Source organism: Diospyros lotus, chromosome 5 (assembly GCF_014633365.1).
Source record: "Diospyros lotus cultivar Yz01 chromosome 5, ASM1463336v1, whole genome shotgun sequence".
NCBI lineage: Eukaryota > Viridiplantae > Streptophyta > Magnoliopsida > Ericales > Ebenaceae > Diospyros > Diospyros lotus.
The window spans coordinates 40,555,289-40,572,603 of NC_068342.1; the positions used below are offsets into that span (position 1 = coordinate 40,555,289).

The following is a 17,315-nucleotide window of genomic DNA, read 5'->3' on the forward strand; positions in this document are numbered from 1 at the left end:
AAAAAAAAAAAGCAATGATGATGGTTGAGACTTTCCTAGAACCAAATAAAAATCTTTTTGTGAATAAGCAAAACAAAGAACTAACAGCATCAGTTATCAAAACTCTACATGTTGGGTTCAATAATTCACAAGATACTTCTAATGCCAAATTCATTAATTAGTCGATAATCAACATAAAATTCACTCTATATTCAAGGATATATTCTAGACAAATATGATAGAGAATTCATATGGAATGAACTCCACCTAATAAAATTAAGACTTCTAAGAATAATAGCGAATATCACAATTTACTCAAAACCTAACTGGTATCACGACGATGGCACTCCAATGTACCTAAATGCAAGCCAACAGTCAATATATGCTCGGCAAGAAACTTAAGAATACAATGAGACAAGTTGCTGTGTTCATAACCAAAAGAGACAAGGACCATATGTTATGTAATCCGTGGGAGTTTCAGGACATAACCAAAAGAGAGCCCTCACGCTCTCAGTTAGGCAACAATTTAATTCAACAACTATAAGTGTTCAAAGTTGAAGCATAGGCATTCACTGTATAAAAACTTTCAAGCACAATAATTTAAAACCATCAGCCAGCTACTGACATGTTGAGTACCAATTTTGTGTTTTTTTTTTTTGGGAGGGGGGGGCGCAAGTAGAGCAAACATCAAGTTTCAAATCTGGTTCGCTGAACTCAAATTCCTTTCCTTTAAATTTCAAATTATTCACTTTTGTCCTTCACTGGTTGAGCCACAAGCACAGGAAACTGCCCTAAGATTAGAGCTAGAATCTGGGCCGCGGTAGAGACAATGCCGCCAACCTCTACTGATGAGTGCTTACACCAAGTCAATTCACGAGCCAATTCCCTTGATAACGTTTTTTAGCTTCTCATTAGCAGCCACAAGCTCTGCTGCTATTCCTGGTTCATTAGCAGAATGGCCGGCATCGGGAACAACCTGTTGCACAGCAGACAACTCTATTAACTTAAAAAGAGCAACCTGGAGAATGAACCAAAAGAAATATTTTCCATCAAGATAAGTAGAACATTGTTCACATAAGAGAAGCACTAGTACTGTAGGCATAGATAACTGAAAGTTCATGTATGATGAATGCCTTTGTTCCCCCCCCTCCTTTTTTGAATGTTTTTAAGTTCTCTTCTCTTGTGGATTATCTTCATCTAATTTTCATCTGTTGTTGAGAGAGAGAGAGAGAGAGAGAGAGAGAAACTGAGCTAAAAGAAGCATGTTAGGCTATGCTATTTTGTCGCCTGTTTAGTTGACCAATTAGTCTGCTAAAGTCATTTTCTATCAGACTTTGGGTATTATGCTTTACATTACTATTTCTGTTTCATATGGATGGAATTTTAAGAACCTAAAATTGAGGACCAGAAAATGAAACCATACTGAGAATGATATTCAAAATTATAATCAGCAAGTTACACAGAATTGATGGAATTTTTAGGACCAGAAAATGAAAACCGTACTAAGGATGAAATTCATAATTAATTGACTCCAATAACCAGAAGGTTACCAAAATTAGTCGCCACTCATGGGGCTGGTTGTAAGTGGAGTTACAGCTCAGATATACAACAGTACACATTTGTGAAATACCTTCTGCTTCTTGAAAAAAAAACTGGTGGAAAAAAAAATGGAAAAATAATATACACTGGACAGTGCATACGTATCCTTTTATTTTGACAGGTAACTTAATGTGAGTTGAACTAGTCTTCTTTACTGGGATTAACAGCACAAGCTGTTGGGTTTCCAAAGGAACTACACATGGATTGTGGACGGCAAATAGATCAGTGAGTTTCCACAAATACACAAAAGCATGTGAACATGTGTATGTAAGCACATACCAAGAGATGGCATTGCATTAGAAGAGTAGGAAAGACCGTCAACGCATTGCTAAATAAAAATCATGTGCTAATGTTGGCTTCAGATCATCCATGTCATACAGTATCACACAACAGAGCAGTAGAACTACCAGATAGACTGAATTACTAAAGCATTGAGTTAACACACTCAAATAGTGAAGAAAGCTAACATCAATCAGTAAAGATGAATAATACCACACTTTTTACCTTAAAATCAGCTTCTGGCCATGCTTTATGCAGATCCCATGCTGACATCATTGGACAGCACATATCATATCTTCCCTGTTATAATTCAAGAAAAGTTCAACTTGGAGACAATCTACCAGGGGTAAGCTGTGCTGATGATTTGTACATGAAATGCAATTTGATATTGCAGAACAGTTTTAGCCTTATCTTCCACATCAAAAACAAGGTGACAAAAATGAAAACAATTGAATGTACAACATAAATTAACCAGCTAACCCAAGTCAACTACGCCTTTTTACCTACTACACAAGGTTGGTGACATGTTTTTCCTTCTAATTTTTTAAAGCTCCATTAAGGTATCTTGCCAAACTTAAGTTTGGCCTCCCAAGTCCCTTAGCAGTACCTTCAAATATGGAAGCGTTGCACTATAATGTGCCTCAGTGGTCTATGCACACACTACAATCATCTCGATTGATTTTTCTTTTATTTTATCTTCAATAGATCCTACACTACTATCTCATAATTCATTCGATCCAAACCCCATTTTACGTAATTTTTCCATGCATTATCTTAACATCCTCACCTCAGCTTCATTCATTTTGCTAAAATGTGGTTCTTAATTGTCAGATATTCCCTACTATAAAATTTATTTTTGTTGCTTCTTGAACAGAAAAATGAAGAAGAAGAAGTTTAAGGGAAGGAAGGGTATGCCAGAAAGTCAAATATATATATCCATGCCAATGCTACAATATGACAAATCATGTTTTAACCATTTCATTTTACAAGCATGTACCTGTACAATTACGGTATTGATATGCCTTATCTTTTCGACATTATCCAACAAGAAAGAATCTGATGGGAAAAAGCCCTTGTTTGTGAAGTAATGATTTTCAATTCTTGCAAATGCCTGGATAGAACAAAAAAGATTTACATGAATCACAATAAGAGGACAAAGTCAATGATATCGACAGATCACATTCATGAAGAGAAACGACAGCATAGAACGTTATAGAATATGTGCTCAGTATACAGCAATCAGCACCAACTGAAAGGCAATGGCACAATGTATACATATTGGAGGCACAGGTTTCTGTCACATTGGAATATCCTCTAAGAAATGGCGTACCCATTCTGCCTCTTCACCACATTTGTCTAAGGCAATAAATTCATATACCATAGTGGATCTAGTTATAACAGTCTGTTTAAAGAATTTCCAGGTCACAACTGCACCTGCAAGTGTGAATACATATTCACTTATAGATTTTGAATTTTTTATATCAAATATCTAGTTCACATCTGTAACACCCCGCCTCGCCGGGCGTGTCACTATAAGGGTATTTTTGGAATTTTTTTTTTAAATAACATCATCACGCGCAGTGCTTCATGAACAACCTTCACATGCACATACAACGTAATCGTACAACTATTCATACACAAGTTGTAATACATACTAAAACCCCCGAAGGTTACAACGACTATCAATCTAAGCGCCATTGACCTTCAACCGGCCATGTCCTTGCCCTTGCAGTGGTCCCTAGTTGGAACATTGAACGTTCCAGGAGCATAACCCAGATTAGATGACAAAACATCTAAGTGACGGTATGAAACAGTTTACATAATGCATGAAAACATACGAGCATGACATACACAAACAAAACGACATGCAACACGTCTAACTTGAGAAATCTCCCTGACATACTCAACCTCCCGTGAAAAATCTATTCCACACACTGTTGGGGTTAACCTTGCCGCGACATACTTAATCTCTCGAGTGCCCTACTGTGTCACTCGTTCACCAGAATTAACCTTGCCCCATTCTCAAGAAGACCCCATCCCGTCCCATATGGACCCAATATCGACACAAAAATCAATGCCCCGATGTTATGAAAATCACACGCCATGCACCGACTCTTTTATAAGTAAAAAAAAAAAGTTGATACAATATACCACATGGTCAATATGCAAATGATGTCATATATGCATGAATAAAACGCATAAACATAGCATCCCGAGTTCTGGTCTTGAGTGCCCTACCGTGTCACTCGTTCACCTGAACTCACTATACTCACACCAAGACATCCAAAACAAGAGTAAAACTCGAGTCAAACCACTCACCTCAATTCGGAATAGATTGGTTCTTGTCTCGAAAAACGTGTTGTGTCTCGAAAAACGTGTAATCCTTCTTTCAAAAACCCAATTATCTCCTATTTACCATTTAAGACATCAGAAATTAATATTTCCATTTTTCCCATAATTTCATCTATTTTCTCTATTTTTCAAACACTTCTTCCCCTCTAAAAATCATAATAAATACCAAACACCCATTTCTTCCAAATATTTTTATACCAATATTTCTAAAATAATTTTATAAAAATAATGGAATTAATTTCAGGCCCGGATCGTACCTCACGCGCCCTCACGCGCTAGCACGTGGGTGAGGCTGAAGTCCGCACGTGCACACGCGCCAGCTGCCTTCTCCAATCTTCTTCTTCGGCCACGGTCGTCGGGGATGACCTCCGATGCCCGATCTGACTACCGGGGCTTGAAGCTCTCCTCCAGACGACCTCAATGGAGCCTTCAACCACCGAAAATAGTCACCGGAAGAAGCCTTAAAAGGCTGTTGCAGGTCGCGGCTCCGATGAGCCCGACTTTCCGGCCATCTCTCTGAAACTCGATGAATCCCATGCCAAACTCTCCCATTTTCTCCAGAAATGCTCCCCATAACACAAAGATCAAAAGCCCCCAATCCTCTTTGCTCGATTTAACCCAAAACGCCCTGAATTTCTCTTGATTCCCTTTTGAAACCCTCGGCCTTGGTTGGCTATTTATACCCGATTTTGATGCCAAAACCCACCAAATCTCGGCCATTCTTATCCTTTAGACCAGCTCTAGCCTTTAATCCCATCATCTAGCCCTAAATCATGCACAAAATCCCTCAAAAATCCGGTCGAAAATTCGATTTCATCCGCCATTAAAAACCGATCACATCACGGCGGTTCTTGGCCAATGGCCATTCCTAACGCGACCATCATCACCTGGAGGCTATCCCTGAGCCTCCAGGCGAGCTTCCCGACGCTTCAGGGTGGCTGGCCGGCGGCCGGTCGGTTTCACACCATGGAGTTTTGTTTTTTTGCATTTTAGCCCCCAATTTTCTTCAAATGGCTTTTCTGCCCTTTCTCCTTACCCCCTAATCTTTCTAATAATACCACAAAGACCCATAAGTTTAATACTTCTCATTTCCCTCTCGAAGCTTTCAAAAAATTATCCATTTGACCACCCTCAGGCAAAATTAGAAAAATTGTACTTAGGCCCGATCGATTGTTTTGACCTTAAGTCCATTCGTTTCAGCCCGGAATCACATAAGGGTTGCTTATACATAAAATATTGATCCTTGACATGTTTCGTTGACTTTTCGGATGTCTCCTACGTCGATTTGGTTTTCTCAGGCCGGTTAACAGCTGTACCGAAAACTGTTCCCGATCCAATTTCTTTCATCACTAAAAATCATAATTCGAATCAGTTGTCGATACTATATCATTTTCCTTGGCTATCTAGGGTCCGGGGTACTCCCTCGGGCCGTTTCGATCACTTAAGACTGCGACAATGTGTCCTATAGCCTTATTCTTTCGATAATTCCACTTGTACCCTTCATCAAATATTATTTATAGCCTTAAATCATTCCTGGGTATTACAACATCACTATATCCTTCTAGGACAGCTGAATATTTGGTGTAGTGCAACACATAGTTACGAGTACATCGTAAATACCTAAGTACTCTTACTATTGTTTTTCAATGGTCAACACTAGGATTACTCGTATATCTTCTACTTAGTCTACTAACTGTATAAGCAATATTTGGTCTAGTATAGCTCATTAAATACATTAAACTTCCAATTATTTCGGAGTACTCTATTTGAAAAATACTCTCACCTCTATTCTTGAATAGATGAAGACTAATGTCTAATGGTGTTCTAGTCATACCAGAATCATTCTTGTTGAATTTTTCTAGGATAGTGTTCTACCATCGTGTAAGTTCACTAGAAGGTTTTGAAGTATCTGTGCTAACTTCAAAATCTATATACTGTTGTACCCTGAGAGATAGACGCCTAAACAACCTCTAGCACTCTCAGTGAGGAGGTGAATTTATTATAAGGACACTATATGTCACACAGGCCTCGGTTCTCTATCCCTTGCACTACTTCCGTTCAATTTTATATACTGTTGTGTTAGGATTTGCATTAGTTAGCAGTCAATTCTCAGGAGAGGGTTTTAAAATGTAGTTAGGAATAATTCTGTAATTTTATATTTTATGAGTTTAAAATATAACAGAAACTAACTTTTATAAGTTAGTACTGGAAGTCCTTTTATTTCTTGTATTTACATTTTTAGTCCTCTGTTGTAACTGCCTCTATCTCTTATAAATAGAGGCGGATAGGTCACACAACATTCATTCATTTTTTCTGTTTAATCTTGCACGGGCTCTAGAGAGAATTGAGAGAGAGCAAAGCGCTCGATCCTTGCATTCTCAGAAGGGAAGGCTATTGTTGATAGCCAAGTGTGTGTGAGAGGGAGTGTTGAAATTCATCGCTTTCTAGTGGATTTTGTCAGGTCTTCGGCAGTCTAGATGTAGGGCATATTATCCTAAGGGGAGATAAGTTTCTTGCCTCATTTACTTTCTGTTGATGTTTGATTTCCTCTGCAATCTGTTATTCTATTCCTGTTCTTATTGGTTGTGAATTGGCTGTGAGAAGTGGGGTTTCTTGTGTGTATAATCGGTCCTATAGTCAATATGTTGTATTGTTAGTTTTAGTTATACAATATTATATTTTGTAACAATCTTAAAACAGATTACTCACATTTAATTTTTGTTTCAGAAATGGCAACTAGTTTAAATTCTGTTAAAGCTACTGAGAATGTGACTCAAGGATCTGCCCCTGCTGCTCAGATGTATGTTACCGTGGCTATGAACCATGGTGAAAAGCCAAAGAAATTCAATGGGCTGAATTTCAAGAGGTGGCAGCAAAAGATGCTGTTTTACGTTACCACTTTGAATATTGCGAGATTCTTAACTGAGGATGCTCTTAAGCTGAAGGAGGAGGAAACAGATATGCAAGTCATCAATGCTGTTGACGCATGGAAGCATTCTGATTTCTTATGCAGAAATTATGTGATGAATGGTCTGCATGATTCATTGTACAATGTATACAATACAATTAAAATTGCCAAGGAGCTATGGGAATCCTTAGACTGGAAATACAAAACTGAGAATGTTGGAGCCAAAAAGTTCATAGTTGGTCAATTCCTTCATTTTAAAATAGTGGACTCCAAAACTGTGATCAATCAAGTGCAAGAAATTTAAGTGATTTTACATGAAATTCATGCAGAAGGGATGATTCTAAGTGAAACCTTCCAAGTGGCTGCTATTATTAAGTTGCCTCTTGGTTGGAAGGATTTCAAGAATTACCTTAAGCATAAGCATAAGCATAAGCGGAAGGAAATGAACCTTAAAGAACAAATAGTTAGACCTTGAATTGAAGAAGACAACAGAGGATAAAAAAGAAAGGGTTCAATCCTGCTGCTTCTAAGGCATATCTAGTGGAGCATGGGCAAAGCTCCCAAAACAAGCCAAAGCTGGGACCTAAAAGAGGAGTTTCCTAGAACAAGTTTCAAGGAAAATGCTTCAACTGTGACAAGGTGGGTCACAAATCTACGGAGTGCAAACTTTCGAAGAAAAAGACCAAGAACCATGAGGCACATGTGGTGGATACCATTACTCAAGATGTGTTTGATATAAACCTGTTTGCCATGGTATCTGAAGTGAATTTAGTCGGGTCTAACTCGATAGAATGGTGGATTGACACTGGTGCCATGAGGCATGTATGCTCAAACAAGGAATTGTTCACTACCTTCGAGCCAATTAATGGGGAGAAGGTTTTCATGGAAAATTCTACTTCTTTTGAAGTTGAGGGACAAGAGAAGGTGTTGTTGAAGATGACTCAAAACACCATACAGAATCCATGCTTGTTCAACAGCAACCCAGGCACTAAGTTTTTACGGATTTCCGGCACATACAGTATGTTGTTAAATGTCTAAGTTTTAAGCTCAATGTAATGACTATTATGAATAAAATTAATAAGCATTTTGTTTGCTTGCTTGAGTCTTCCAATTTGTGGCATGGTATACTAGGACACGTTAATTATGATACATTACGTAGATTAATTAACTTGGATCATATACCCTATTTCCATATTGATTCAAAACATAAGTGTAAACCTTGTGTATAGGCAAAGTTAACGAGATCATCTTTTCGAACAATTGAAAGAAATACCAAACCCCTTGATTTAGTTCATAGTGATGTGTGCAATTTAAAATTCGTACAAACAAGAGGCGAGTATAAGTATTTTATTACTTTTGTCGATGATAGCACTACATATTGTTATGTGTATCTGCTTAAAAGCAAAGATGAAGCTTTAGAGAAATTTATTCTCTATAAAAATGAAGTCGAAAATCAACTTAATAAGAAAATTAAGGTGTTGAGATTGAGAAGTGATCAAGGTGGTGAGTATGAAACATCAATTGGTGAATTTTGTGCACAACATTGAATTATACATAAAGTTATGATGCCTTATTCACGTCAATCAAATGGTGTTGTTGAACATAAAAATCACACATTAAAAGAAATGATAAATGCAATGTTAATAAGTTTTGGATTGCCTCAGAACATGTGGGGTGAAACAATTTTATCAAGCAATTATCTTTTAAGTTATCGTTTGTTAAAATGAGTAAGATAAGATTGTATCAAGATAAAATTTGAATGCTTTCTGAACCAAAATATGGAATATTCAAGATAAGATTTTTATCAAACTGTTTGTTAAATTTTTTGAAATACACTAGAGGACACAAGCGTTATTTTTTCTTATCTATAAGCATCAAGATATGTTTATTTTAAGGGGAGTGGGGAGAGATAAACATATATGAAAAAACCAAGATAAGAAGTCACGTGACTTCTTTTCCTAGTGTTGCCAGATAAGTTTAACAAACACATTGGAAATAACAAAAGTCTGGAATACTTTCCGTATCTTACATTTTTCAGTTTATATTGTGTTTAACAAACACTATCTAAACAAGATACCCTGAAAGAAAGAAGATAAGACTCTCTATGAACTCTGGAAATGTAGGAGACTATCTTACAAACACTTAAGAGTGTAGAGGTGTCTAGCAAAAGTTGTCGTTCCGACACCAAAGAAAATGAAAATAGGTCCTAAAACAGTGGATTGTATCTTTATTGGGTATACACATAACAGTAATGCTTATTGATTTCTTGTGTATGAGTCTAAAAATCCAGACATACACAAGAACATTATAATGTAATCAAGAAATACATCGTTCTTTATTCTATTTATATCCACTTGGCGCTTAAGCTCCGTAAGCTATCTACAATTAGCACTTTTCAAAACATTGGAATTGGCCATAAAAAGAATTCTAGTAATTACCCCAAAATATCATAGATAGGTAGATGTTATACATTTTATTGAAATGATTTTACTATTTTTATAATATATTTTAAGGTCACAATGTTATTTATTGAACATTGTCGTAAATAAATTACAACTTAATTAAGGATATTTTATAAAGGCATGTAATTTAAATTTATAATTTATAAGCTAAAACCATATAATACATAAAAACTAATATTCTTTATATATATTTGTCGAGTACGGTTATGGACCAATTATGGTTATGGATACGGATTAGTTATGGACATCGTTATTTTTTAATAACCATAACCGGCAGTTTTTCTATTTTTTAACTATAACCAAATCTGTATCTGTTTTACTCAGTTAGCGATTTTTTTTCAGATTAATCTAACCGTGCCCATTCCTAATGTGGATGCAACTTTTCATCTCAGAAGAGAAATAATCATAGCTGTCTCTCCAAATGAGGAGCTTAAAGCTTTTATATCTTTGTTTTATCTCATTCTTATGAAACACGAATAACTAAATCAATTTTGAATGCTACAATTTAGAAACCTTTCTCCAATCTAAAACAAACAAATTCCTGAATTGTATACAACCATATATTAGGAGATACCACTCACAGTCATCTTAATCTAAATTTCTCCAACACTGTACTCATAATTTGGAGGACTAAAAAGGAAGGAAACAATTTAAACTTCTCTTAGATATTGAGATTTTATAAAAGATGCAATTTGGATCTAAATGGGTAAACCAACTTGTACAAGGAATTTTAAGTTGCATACTAAGTAGGCCCATGCTACTCACTGCAAATAGGAAAAAAGAAAATAACATAGCAGTTACACTTTGCATACAGTTAATAAGATCAAAATACACTAAAATAAGTGACTCACCAAAGAGAATTTGTCATCATCTCCCCTCTTGATATTCTCTTCATTTGGAAGAAGATGGGCAGTCATCATTTCCCACTTGGTCCATGCTCTAGCTGCTGCATACTGAAGAAGTAAGAAATTAAAAAGAAGCATAAAATTTCCCTCTACAAAGACTACAGTCAGTAGATTTCCAAATAGTAGCAACACAATTTCGCTACCTGCTTTCTCGTCTTTTTCTTCACTTTTCAATCATTTTGCCATGGAAGATATCAAAAGGCAACAGAGAACAAACGGAAACAGAGGAAACGATGCAGATACTTAAGTTTAACATGAGATGAATTTCAGGTGTGATCAACAGAACAATTAACGGAGTTTAAGAAAGGGATGTAGGCATCAACACCAGAAAAAGCAACTCTTACACCTAACAAAGAAAAGAAAAATCAACTCTTACTTGTGTCTCCAAGTCATCAGAGTTCAATCTCTTCCAGTAGGCATTGAGAAAACTTCCCCTTTCATTTTCTGGTATAAGATCTCTAAATGGCTCCCAAGCTGTATATCAACAAAAAAACACAAATAATTCAGCAACTTTAAAAAAGCAAAATCATTCTCCCCTGGAATAGTAAAAAGGAAGCACACCAAATAAATACATGAAGAAGAGAATAAAAGCCTAATGGCACCTAGTTCATCTTCTTGCAGTATGTTATCACCACAATATGTTCTGAGTAGGATACAGTTGCAAGGTTTCTAACTAAAGGTCAAAATAGTATTTTACAATCTTTATTGGGACAGAATGAAAGAAAAGATTTTACCACTATAACTGCAAAAGCCCCATCTTAAACCCTAAATCCATTAAAGAGAACTTACACATTTCAATAACAAGATTTCTGATCAGTTCTACCAACTTTCTGATAAATTCTTAGTAGGAACTTTTGGTGAATTTGAATGTACTTCCTATAACCAACAAGTTCCAGACCAAATTCAGAATTTGGCTCTGTGATAACATTAAACAAGTTTAAAACAAAGAAGATGTGGCAGCAATTCTTATGTAAGTCAGGACAAAGAATGCATCTTAATAAGGAAAACAAGTCTCAGGAGGCATTTGACTAGAAGCCAGAACTCTGCAAAATAGATCTTACAGTGATCTTAAGAGAATCTAAGAACATGAAGGGTAAAAAAATCTAAATTTCACATGAAGGGAAAAAAAATTAACTCTTAACCTAAAAAAGAATGAAACATATGGGAAGAGACCTCCTCCAGACTGAAATTTAGCTATGACTCCTGGACACCAGTTGAGTAGCCTACTTGGACAATTCTGGATGCTTCACCTGAAGTTCATGTTTTACTATTGTTGCATCCTATCCTCCAACATAAAAGACACCCAACTAGGAAAAGTATTGCATGAATTTTACTATTTGATATAATAACCTAAAAAAGAGTAGTAAGTCAAATTAAAAAGGGAAAGAAAGAAGCAGACCATCAGGGCATACAGCAGCAGCACCACCCTCATAAAACCAATCAATCTCTTTCTTCCGCAACAAAAAGATCCCTCTAAGAACAATGCCAGTTACCTTAAAGTAAATTCAGTGAAGCATTGTGAGCAGTTAATTCCATTCTCCAACAAGAAACCTTCCTAAAACTTTCTGTTCATATCAAAAGATCCGTATGAAAGAAACAATAGGAAATGAAAAAAGAAAACCTTTTCCGGGTGAGCTTGGCTGTATGCAAGAGCAAGTGTGCTTCCCCATGATCCACCAAACACCTATAGAATGGGCAAATTTAAAACATCCAAAGGAATGTCCACCTATAGATGGCATTCAGCTAGACAAAATTCTAACCTGCCATTCTGGAATTTCCAGGTGTTCCCTTAGCTTTTCAATGTCTTCAACAAGATCCCATGTTGTGTTTTCCTCCAAGCAAGCATGTGGTGTGCTCTTACCTGCACCTCGCTGGAAGAAGATAATTTTTCAGGGGAAAAAAAAACATTGCTGAGACATTCTGCAAATATGCTAGCTTTTTGAGAAACAGCTAAATAGGTAACAAACCTGATCAAATAGGATGATCCGGTAAAAGTCAGGATCAAAGAATTTCCGGTTACTAGGGGATGTTCCACCACCAGGGCCCCCATGGAGAAAAACAGCTGGCTGTAAGAATATTTAAGGGGAAAAAAAACTCTTTAAAAGAAGCTGCAGAAGCAATAATTATGCAATATGGCCATTTTAAGAGCCTGTTTGTCTGTGCTCTGGTGAGGGAGAAAAGCACTTTTTTAATGACAAAAGTGCTTTTGTCCATTTTTTGTACTGATTGGCCAAAATATAAAATCGTTTTTAGTGACAGCAAAAGTAGTTTTTCTGCTGTACAGCAGAAGCGGGAATTTGGACAAAATTAACCTCAATAAAGAGGCGACAGCCAACGTTACTGGCTGCCACTGAGGCAACAAAGGAATCCCATGGCTGGGGTTTCCTCAACCCCAGCCAGGGACTTCCTTCTCCCAGCGATGGGGCTGCCCATCACTAGGGGAAGGAAACCCCAGCTATGGCCATGGCTGGGGTTCAACCCCTAGCTATCGATTTCAGATGCAGCAGCGGGCGCTGCTTTGATATACATGTGTGTGTGTGTGTGTGTGTGTAACATAATAATATAAAATATATTTATAATAAAAATGTAATAAATTTTTTATTATTAAAAATAATATCTAATCATAAAAGTTAAAAAATATTGAAATCATTTTTATACAAATAGTATTAATTATACAAACACTTCTTTCAATGTTCTTTTTGGTAATTTGATCATTAAGAGAATTTTTAAATAATCTGGCCAAACACTAAACTACTTTTTCTAAAAAGTGATTCTTACAAGTGTTTCTCATGACAGTAAAAATTTCCCAGCCATACGAAACGGAGCCTAAAGTCCTTGGAAAAACAACTTGTAAGCCTACAGGGAAATAAAGGACAGCCTTGACACAAACTTCCTTCCAGCCACTATAAGACCCCATATTGTTCCCAAGGCAATGAATTTCACAATTTTTTAGATCTGTTGGGAAGTAATATTTACCTCCTAATATATAGTGAGGTGATATGCAATACCTGATACAATATTTTCCTGCTGGCTAGTATTAAAAGGTTAAAAGAAAAAATTATGCCCATATTAGAAAATCAAATAAATAAGTATGGCATCAGTGAACATATGCTACATACATCACAACTTGAAAAAAAGAAAACAGTTTTCCTATTTGTGGGCATTAAAAGATATAGCATTGCATCTAAGATACCAAAACTAATTATAAAGGGTAGAGTCTCAAATTGTGTTAACACAAATTTTCATGAGATTACAACGAAACAATTATGTGACCGGTGTTTAATGTGATAGTAAAATTCCATTAAAGGTAAAAGCAGTGTTCTTAAAGACGTGCCTAGGTGCACCTTGGGCGCCTGGAATGCTTCCAGGCGGGCGCAAACCATCAAGGCACACTAGGCCCAAGGCACCTTGGGCTTTGGCGTGCTTGCGCTTTTTTAATTGTTTTTTAGGATTTTTATTTTACTGTGTATTACTTTATTTAATTTTTTACTGTTTAGGGTTTAAATTTATTGTTTCAACTACAAATTTGACAATGAGTAAGACGGTTATTACTTCAAATGCTCCAATTGAATTTGAACTATATGAAGATGGAGAGGGAGATGATATGGAAGAAGATATTAGAGATGATGCTTCTAATGATGAAAATATAGAAATGTTTGATCTTAATAATGATGATGATTTTTAGATTATTTAAAATGCATAATTAGTTAATCTTGATTAAGATTTATGACCTATAAATTGTTTTAAGATTTAATTTAAGTTGACTTAACCTATTTTATACCTTATTCTTCAATTAGAATATATATATATATATATTTTAGTTAGCATGTGCCTAATTCCATCAGACACACACCTCGCCTTGCGCCTTAGACTTCAACACCCTTTTACGCCTTAATGCGCCTTGAGCTTTTAATAACACTAGGTAAAAGACAAAATTTATATAATAGCTATAAAACCAGCTTTATAGTATGGTATGGGAAATTGGGCAAAAAAGCACTAACATGTCCAAAATATGAGCATAATAGAAATGAGGAAATTAAGACAGATGTGCAACCGTATAAGAAAGAATAGAATAAAAAAATGAGGTTATTTAGAATAAAGTTGAGGTGCACCTATTGAAGACAAGTTGCGTGAGACACAATTAGATGATTTGTAATGTGAGAAGAATATAAATGGAAGCTTTTGCGAGGAAAGGATAAGAAATGAAAGAATTTTTAACAAAAGAAGTAGCGGAAAACCAAGAAAACCTTGTTTGGAAATTCTTAGGCATGATATGAGTTATTAGTATTACATAAAATATGATCATAGATAAAGATGATTGACGTGCTAGATTCTTGTGGCCACATGTGGGATTACAACTTGATATGTTATATTTTAATTGTTCTAACTATTAACAGCCATGGACTGTTCACATTCCCGCAACAAGAAGATTAACCGTTAGAAAATTACAGGAAGAATCGGATATTTACCATGTCAGAGGTCACCTTGATCAAAGGAAACACACACACACACACACACATAATTAAAATTCTCATAAACAAATAATCAAAATTCTGATAAATTAGTGACAAGGTGATTCAACCACATGAATCTCAAAATGCAGCTTAAAGACTCCTTACATGCCCATTTGGATTTCCAGACTGCTCCCAATAGATTGTATGAAGGTCTGAAACCTTCAAAAAGCCAGTACTGTAGGGTTCTATATCCGGATAAAGGTTCCTATTTAGCTCCGGAAATTCTTTCTTGGGCTCCATGGATGACGCGCTTGGCTGTTGCTCGCTCTTGAGATCAAGACTTTGAGCACGCAACACCAAATGCTCCGTCTCTGTACATTCATACAAACACTTGCAATTTCAGCATACGCATATGAAATGGCGAACACAGCAATCAAAATTCTAAACTCTACACGAGACAACCACAGTCGAAAAAGGCTTCAATTTTAGCTTCTACAAAGTAATACCACCACCATCCCGGAAACAAAACAAACCCACGAAGCAAGCAACACCCACCACTCCAAGCGAAACAGCGAACAAAATTATATACATATATATGGATAAATTCCTATATATATATGTATATATTAATGTCCGGATACAAATTTGATGAGTCAAATCTTCAAACTGTCTTCTGCTAGTGATTCTTAACAAAGATGAACATTTCACTCACTGTACCGTACTCCCACCTAGAATTCGATGCATTCTAAAGAAACAGAACAACAAAACCACCGTATAGAGAGAGAGAGAGACCTGGGAAGAGAGAGTAACGACCCTGTGATCGAGGTGGGCTGTGAAAGGGAATCGGGGGAAAGAAGCTTGAGGGACGAAGATTATTAGTAGCTGGAGGAGTAATAAATCCAAACCCTAACCCTAAAATCATGGGCAAATGCTCCGATTGGGCGATAATCCGAAGCAGATTTGTAGAAATCGCATCCTATTCCGTTACCCAATTGGGCTTTGATTCGCTTCTTTTTCAATTTTCTTTATTCTTGATTCCATTTTTGTCCGACTGGTCGGAGCATTTCGTGATTCTACACCTCCATCCATGCGGCAGAGGCTCTTTGGCTTGCCACTTTTTTTTCAGGGGCTTATAAGCCCTTATAATTAATAAATGTGTTAAAATTGCAGTTATATAATTATGTATTTAATTGGAAAGAGTTGATAAATCATTAGAATTTAGAACTTGACAAAATGATGAAAATAGACATGCAGTTGAATATTATAAATAAAATTTAAAAAAATATTAATTTTTAATAAAAATAAATTATAAATTAATATCAATAAATAAAAATTTATTATTAAATATTAATAAATTATACATAATTATTAAAATTATATTAGTATAATATATATATGTTACATATATACACACACAGAAAGGCGACCGGTGGAGAATGGTGGAGCTGGAGGTGACGACCAAAAGTTGGAAGGAGGCAATAGTAAAATGAGTAGATTGGAAATTAGAAAGTTGTGTAGGGGTAAATATGTTTTTTACTTGGTCAACGCAAGAAACTGCTAAGAGCTTATTTTGAAAAATTGGGAGTAGTTTTTAGAAAATACTACTAAATTAGCTTAAAAATTAGGTAGCGTTTAAACTCTTAAATATTACTAAATATGTAAAAAATAAATTACATAACTTATAAACTATTTCAATAAATTATAAGCCATCAAACCGATAAACCAAACACCCATTAAGGCTCCGTTTGACAATGCGGTTTGACCGCTTATAAGTTATTAGTATAGCGTTTAATCTAAGAGGCTTATTTTCTTACATGTTTGGATTTACCAATAGCTTCAAAGCTGTATAGATTAAACGCTAATGTATTAGCGTTTAAGGAAAACTCTGGGGCAATAGCTTTTGCAAACAAAAAGCTTTTGAGAGCTTTTGGAGTTGACCAATAAAATGACAATCTTGTCTTATGCTAATTTCAATATTTACACTTTATGTCCCTATACATTCCCGACCCTCTTCTTCTCATTAACCGAAGCCCTCTTCTCCCGTAGCATTTGTGTCTCCTCCATTGCTGCCATCACTGAATCTCCATCCACAATGGTCGATGTCGCTAGCCACTGCCCATCGCTGCCATCCTCGCCCAACGTCACCCAAAAAACCCTTCATTATTGCATTACGACTCACATCACTGCCCAACGTTGCCATTGTTGCCCAACGCCGCCATCACCGACGCCACCTAAATACGCCTATCGCTGCCATCGCCTCCAGTGTCACAAGCTGCCATCGTTGCCTCTTACTTCCATATATATATTGAAGATTTTTATAAATTAAATTTAAATTTATACAAAGTTTAAAAATTATATATTTTTATTTTTTTCATAA

At 36.0% G+C, this 17,315-nt stretch overlaps 1 protein-coding gene across 3 annotated transcripts; it reads right to left on the reverse strand.

Moving 5' to 3' along the window:
- Nucleotides 1-377: 377 nt before the first annotated feature.
- On the reverse strand, nt 378-16,043 carry LOC127802339 (proline iminopeptidase). Of its 3 annotated transcripts, XR_008023269.1 has the most exons (12): nt 15,731-16,042; nt 15,104-15,309; nt 12,452-12,550; nt 12,245-12,355; nt 12,106-12,168; nt 11,884-11,977; nt 10,861-10,958; nt 10,431-10,532; nt 2,855-2,968; nt 2,083-2,157; nt 737-955; nt 378-683 (listed from the first exon to the last, which is right to left on the reverse strand). XR_008023269.1 is itself a non-coding variant. In XM_052338089.1 (11 exons), exons 1-11 carry the CDS (start codon nt 15,858-15,860, stop codon nt 851-853), a joined length of 1,107 nt encoding a protein of 368 aa, XP_052194049.1. In that variant the 5' UTR covers nt 15,861-16,043; the 3' UTR covers nt 378-850. The 3 variants fall into 3 exon arrangements, 2 of the variants coding, with proteins under 2 accessions (XP_052194049.1, XP_052194048.1); XM_052338089.1 differs by having other exon boundaries at nt 378-955; nt 15,821-16,043; XM_052338088.1 differs by having other exon boundaries at nt 378-955.
- Nucleotides 16,044-17,315: the final 1,272 nt, after the last annotated feature.

Bases quoted from the DNA above. Each gene is read 5' to 3' on its own strand.
- LOC127802339 (XM_052338088.1), bottom strand. From the start codon at position 15,860: ATGATTTTAGGGTTAGGGTTTGGATTTATTACTCCTCCAGCTACTAAT. The intron at 15,310-15,730 runs GTCTCTCTCTCT...ATGAATGTACAG, and splicing joins TCGTTACTCTCTCTTCCCAG to AGACGGAGCATTTGGTGTTG. The intron at 2,158-2,854 runs GTACATGCTTGT...GAATTATAACAG, and splicing joins TCAATACCGTAATTGTACAG to GGAAGATATGATATGTGCTG.